The sequence below is a fragment of the Gekko japonicus genome, unplaced genomic scaffold, assembly GCF_001447785.1.
Source record: "Gekko japonicus isolate JY-2015 unplaced genomic scaffold, Gekko_japonicus_V1.1 scaffold50, whole genome shotgun sequence".
Lineage (NCBI taxonomy): Eukaryota > Metazoa > Chordata > Lepidosauria > Squamata > Gekkonidae > Gekko > Gekko japonicus.
The window spans coordinates 1,485,855-1,491,992 of NW_015164666.1; the positions used below are offsets into that span (position 1 = coordinate 1,485,855).

General features: G+C 46.2%; 1 protein-coding gene across 1 annotated transcript; it reads right to left on the reverse strand.

Annotated features, from left to right (window-relative positions):
• Positions 1 to 4,227: 4,227 nt before the first annotated feature.
• DHRS1 (dehydrogenase/reductase (SDR family) member 1) lies at positions 4,228 to 5,864 on the reverse strand. Its single transcript, XM_015409072.1, has one exon. The coding sequence runs from the start codon at positions 5,689 to 5,691 to the stop codon at positions 4,690 to 4,692; it is 1,002 nt and encodes a 333-aa protein (XP_015264558.1). The 5' UTR covers positions 5,692 to 5,864; the 3' UTR covers positions 4,228 to 4,689.
• Between the last annotated feature and the right edge of the window lie 274 nt (positions 5,865 to 6,138).

Below are 6,138 nucleotides of genomic sequence, written 5' to 3' on the forward strand. Positions count from 1 at the left end.
TAGCACTATTTATGTAGAAGATTATTAGGTTGCATCTCCAAAAACCCGCTCAAGGCAACTTAGGAAATAAAATATAGCATAAAAATGAGCCATTAAAAATAAACCAGTAGCATAAAACAACACTTAGTTTTAAAATATGCTCATAAAATGGTTTTTGGGCTAGAAACAGGCCATACAAACAACTTTTAAAAGATGGAATCCCTTAATTGAAAGCCTGTATAAATTATTTTGAGCTGGCACCTCAAGGGGGAGGCTTTTCCAAAAACTAGGTGCTATCACTGTGGAAGCCATGTTCTGTTTGCCACCAGCCTCATCGTGTGAGGGGCACAGAAAGCAGGACTTGTGAAGAGGTCTTGACTGGTGTATTTCAGGTGCTTGGGCCCCAAGGCCTTTAGGGCTTTGGAGGTAAGAATCTCAGCACAGGGGTGATGCCATCCTTGTAACCCTCCCTTGACAGTAGCCAGGCTGCTGAATTTTGAGCCAGGTGAAGATTCTGGACAATTGTCAAAGGCAGTCTACTGTGGACCATATAACAGTAATCTTAACCTGGATGTGATCAGAGCGTGGCCTATCAGCAGATAAAAAGTGCTACAACCTAGGGAGGAAAACTGAGCCCAAATGTTAACCAAGATCCATCAGTCATCCCAGGGAATAAACATGCTGCTTCAGGGGGAAGGCAGCCCTATCCAAAACAGGCTCTCTTCTCAGTCTGCGGGCAGCTTTGTCTTTCTCTAGCACTGCCTCTCAGCCTTGCCTGGACTGAACTTCAGTTTATTCGCCCACACCTACCTCAGTTTTCCCCAGACACCTGTTCAGCCTTTCCACAAGCCCAATCATGTCTAATACCAAACTCTCTTTTCCATGGCAATTGGACTGGGGAGGAGGAATCTGTGTTAAGAGCAGAAAAGATTGTAGATACCAAGTATGTAATTCCCTTATTGGCAAATATACATTCTACCACCAACTAAGGGTTCACATAAACTTTAAAATGGATATCGTATTACTTAATGGGGAAAGGAGGGGTTACATTACAGGATGTCAAAAAGTAGGTGGGCAGTGGGTTAATCAGATTTTTTTAAAAAAAACAATTCTGAGGTAACAGCTGCAACTAAGGTTGCCAAGTCCAAATTCACTTACCCCAGGGAAGTCCCGTGCCATCATAGGAGTCTGTGCGTGCGCAGTTTGCATGCACGCCGCCGCGATGACGCCACCCGGAAGTGACGTCATCGAGTCGGCATGTTGGGGGCGGGGCCACTAGGATTCAAGGGAAAACCATAAAGTTTTCCCTCAAATCATAGAGCGTCCTGCCCCCAACATGGCCAGCATGATGCTGTCACCTCTGGGTGACATCATCACGCTGGGGACGTGTGCCGGAAGGGGGTGGAGTTCCCCCTTGGGGCCTGATCTGCTGGGATTGGGTAATGGGCCTCTCTGGCAGGGATTTACCCGCCCCCCGGGGGGACTTGGCAAGCCTAGCTGCAACCTTTTTGCCACTGTCATGGATTAGTGAATTATTGAGGAGAAAAAGACACCTTGGTGAATGTTTCATACAAGGCTGCAGCCTTTCTGGTGGAGGAGTGCAGCAGGAAATGATCAGCCTCTAAAGCGGAAGTAAAAGGAATATGGGAAGGGAACAGTTTTCAAAATAGCACTAATGTAGGGAATGGATTGTCACTGATGACCCTTGCATATTCCTAATGCAACACTTATTTAGGTAGGCTACTTTCCTAAAATGCACTAATTGCTGCCATATTTAAAGGATACTAGAGGCAGTCTATCATGTGCTAATCAGTGTTAGTGGTAAGCTTGTCTTGGGAGTCAGTTTAGCCAAATGTTAACTGGGTTATAAAACATGCTGGAAAACCTGACATCTGTGTTCTAAAAAAAGTTTGAGATTGCTGCTGAAAATTCAGTGGAGTAGTTAGTACATTTATTATTCTATTTTCCAAGCCCCTTCAGAACAAAATGGGTTAGATCAGGCGGTGATTTTTCTGCTAACAGAAGGCACTTGTCATTGTCAATGGAATGGAAGCCGCCTTCTGTTGTACCTCACTGAACTCCCAAAAATGCTTTTTAGAGGATGACTGCTGGGAACAGCATAGGGGCAAACTGGGGATTCACAATGAGTGAGGGGAATTGGCAAAAATTGTCCTTCCCCTTGTGGTTGAATCCAAATGCAGGATCTTACTGGCACCTTTACTGAGAGTATTTGAAGAATCCCTAAACATTCAAGGGTTAGGAAGGTAGGGGGAGAATTTGAATAATTCACTGGAGTGTGGAGACAGCCGACTGAAAAAGCAGTTCTGTAAGCTGCAACTATTCTGAGTGAAGGGGAGATAAGGCAAAGGATCCTATTGAAGGTCATGTGCATAAGCAACCTTTTCTACTTGCTGTTTTGGATTGTCGAGTATCCTCCAATATGTTAAAAAGCTCAATGAAGTTGTTTAGGAGCTCCCATGAAAGTCCGTAGGACAGGATTACTATTGTGGGTGTGATACCTGACTGGCTAGAACTTAGCTTCTGGTTGGGGTGGAGATGTGATTGAGCTTTAACAGGCACACAGCAGCCTAAGTTGATGTAACACCACAACAGAATTATGAGATTTTTGTGGGTTGCCTTCAGGGTGTTCCCAGTTACCTCTGCAACTCTATTTTCTGAGTAGCTTAGGCAGTCTGAGCATGCTAAACTGGAACATGCTAAGGCATGTTTAATTTAAATTATCTTTAAATTATCGCTTTCCTGACTCCTGGTGTATGCTATCTGCTCAGATACCATGAAATCACTGTTGGGTTGTAGTTCTTGAAACACGTAGAATTTTAGCTTTCTTTTAAAGAACTTTATGTATCCAATGGTGTCATATCTTGACTTGCTAGCATTGCCCAACACAGCTCAACTTTGTGGGTGAATTTTAGCAACCTGAAAGTTGACCCGAGTCAGACTTTTTGCCTCCACATTATCCCTTTCCTGGTTCCCCCACACAAAACAGCTGGTTAATTTTAGTTATCAGCCAGGACTCTAGAGGTGCGGAGGAAAGCAACTTCACACAGTTTTCTCCAGCAGAAACCCTGGCTGTACCCATATTCATTTTAAATATGTCAATAAAAGCTTGTTGATTGGTTAAACAGAGGGAAGATGAAAATCTGAACAGCCGGGTTATAGCTGCTCGTGAATGCAGGCTATGTGGCTTTCGAAAGCAGCTTAGATATTAGATGACTTTGCTCAGATGCTTCGACTTTGCTCTAGCAGGATTCCTCACCTCATTCCTTGCTTATCCTCCTTTTGCTTCTCTGAAGCGTATTTCCTGAGGCAGAAAAAAACCTCTCTTATCACAGGAAACAAAGTCCAGTGGCACCTTTTAAGACCAACAAAGGTTTATTCAAAGTATGAGCTTTCATGTGCAAGGTGCACTTTTTCAAATACACTGGAATGGTAGATAAGGTTCTATAGACAGGGTACAGCAGTTTAGAACTTTATCTACCATTCCAGTGTATTTGAAAAAGTGTGTCTTGCACAGGCAATCTCATACCTTGAATAAACCTTTGTTGGTCTTAAAGGTGTCACTGGATTCTAAACTTGTTCTACTGCTTCAGACCAACATGGCTAACCAACTGGATCTATCAACGCAGGACCAGATACCCCTCCCTGAGTGGGGGTAGCGAGGTGTTGACCGTGTTGATGGTGCAAGGAGTGGAAGTGATGGTGACTTATGACCAGTCTTGTTGAGGGCTTTTTCTCTCAGGATGCCTAGATCTTTCATCAGTTTGATCAAAGGACACCCAACACTGAAAAAGCAGGAGTGTTTAAAAAATCTACATCAGTTTTAATGGTCAGCCAGTTACTCTAGAGGGCCAAGAGTTCAAGGCTGCCCCCAATGTTGCCTCCTAGTACTGGTATGAGATTTACAGTCTGTGGCTGTAAAAGTTTCCTTTAGTCACCATGGATACTGATGAGCTAATTCTCCATGAATCTGGTCTAATTCCCATTTTCAGCCATTTACACTCTCTTGCAGTTTTCTTTCATTTTAGTCACACTTCTTATAACTATATAATAGTGTGGATTACAGTCTGCTTATAGGAGCGCACTTTCATATACATCCTTTGCTGTTCTGTGACAAATCTTCTTGCACTTAAAAGTGCTTGATCCTGTCAGACATACCAACAGCCCCATATCCACACTTCTTTGGAAAAATGTGTTCCATAACCAAGAAACGTAAAATCTTTTCAGGTATCAAAGTCTGCTAATTCAAATATATTTAATGATAGAATGAATATCAGCTAAAATACATTAATTATGGAGCACTCCATTGCTTCAAGGCTACAGTTAGTAACAATACAGAATCATGACAAAACTGTTAATGGCTACTATAGTATTTTATGGCAAAAGAAAGAAGATAGCATGGAGACAAATGGTGCTATCGAGCCTTCAGGAATTATTAAACCCTTACATGTTTACTCAGAATTAAGTTCATTTGACATGGCAGGGCTTTTGAATAAGCACATTTTCACAGAGAAAGCAGTTTCCAAATTCTGCCTCAAAGTGATCTTCAAATCAGGAAATGTCCTCCACTACAAACGAGTAAAACTAAAAGGTAAGTAGTTCGCAAGACAGGAAAGCTTAAAGGCTGAAGAAATTTTATGCATTAAAAAGCAGATAACAGGATACTTTTACTGCTCTGTACAATAAATACCATCAGTCTTTTTTTGTTGATTTAGAGGGAAGTGACAAAATTGGTGGATACACAGAGAACTTACTAGAATACAAGGAAATAGCCCATTTAGGGATTGTGATGAACCCTGGAATGAGGCGAAACAAGCTAGACAGTTTCGGCATCAGTTCTGTAAGGATATTGCGAACTGAAATGTAGTTGAAGACGTCCTTTCCATCCACATCCTTGAAGTGGTAGCGTTGGGCAAGTTCTGGGCTCAACTGAACCTTGCCACTGTGGCGCATGATGTTGGGGTCTGAGGCGAGGCCAACCACGCACTTCCCGCTCACTTCAATGCTCTCTGCCATAATGGGCAGTCTCCCCCTCAGCTCCTGGGAAAAAGCCCCAGAGTCCATTTCCGCTTGCTTCAGTACGCTTTCGGTACGGACTAGGCCAGGCCATAGTGCCACGCAGGCCACACCGAAGGGACGTAACTCGAATGCGCAGTCAGCAGCCAGGCGGTCGCAGGCGGCCTTGCCCACCCCATAGGGCACATCAAACATGTACCGCAGCCCACCAGGCGACGAGATGGTAACGATGAGCCCGCGCCCGGCAGGCACCATGAGGCGGGCTGCATACACTGAAAAGATGTAATGGCCTCTAAGGCCCGCGTTGTTGATGTCGTCCCATAAACTGGCAGGGCTGTCCCAGAAGGACGAGCCCGACTGCTTGGCGATGGCGGTCACTCCGGAGAAGGCATTGTTGACCAGGACGTCTAGGCGGCCGGCCTGTTCCTGTTTGAGGCGCTCAAACAGCGCCGCCACGTCTTCTTCGCGGGTAGAGTCGCACACCACCGGCACGCACCGCCCGCCCCGGCCTTGCACCTCGGCCGCCGTTTTCTCCAGCGCCTCTGGCTGCCGGCCGGTGATGTAGACGGTGGCGCCCGCCTCCGACAGCTGCAACGCGATGCCCTTCCCGATGCCCCGCGAAGCGCCCGTCACCAGGCATACCTGCCCCGACAAAGGCCTCGCAGCGGCGCCCGACATTGCAACAGCGGCTACTTGGCTGGCAGAGAAGTAAGGCCCAGGGCGGAGCGATCGCTGGAGAGGAGTGCGCGGTCCCTGCAGTGCCAGCCAGGGCTGTTGGGGCGCCCTTCTTAAAAGCCGTCGCCTCCCCCGCCAGCGATGCGAGCGGAGGCGAGAGGCGGGCGGCGCGTTGCCTGGCAGAACTCGCGGGCTTGCGCAACTGTGTCTGTAGGGTGAGGATGCGGCTCCCGGCTTTGATGAGAAGGGTGGCTGGCTCGCGTGAACCTCCCATCTTAGGAAACATAGAACGGTCGTTACGGCCGTGTATCCCCCCCCCCCCCCCCCCCCGCGTCCTTGTGCGAAGATTTAATCAGGAATTCAGGGTTACGTTAAAAAAATTAAAAAGCAATGCACTTCATGAATAATACGAAAAACGTATGCCTAACTCCTGCTTTTGATGCACCTTAT

Excerpts from the sequence above, each read along its gene's own strand:
- DHRS1 (XM_015409072.1), bottom strand. The coding sequence starts at position 5,691 with ATGTCGGGCGCCGCTGCGAGGCCTTTGTCGGGGCAGGTATGCCTGGTG.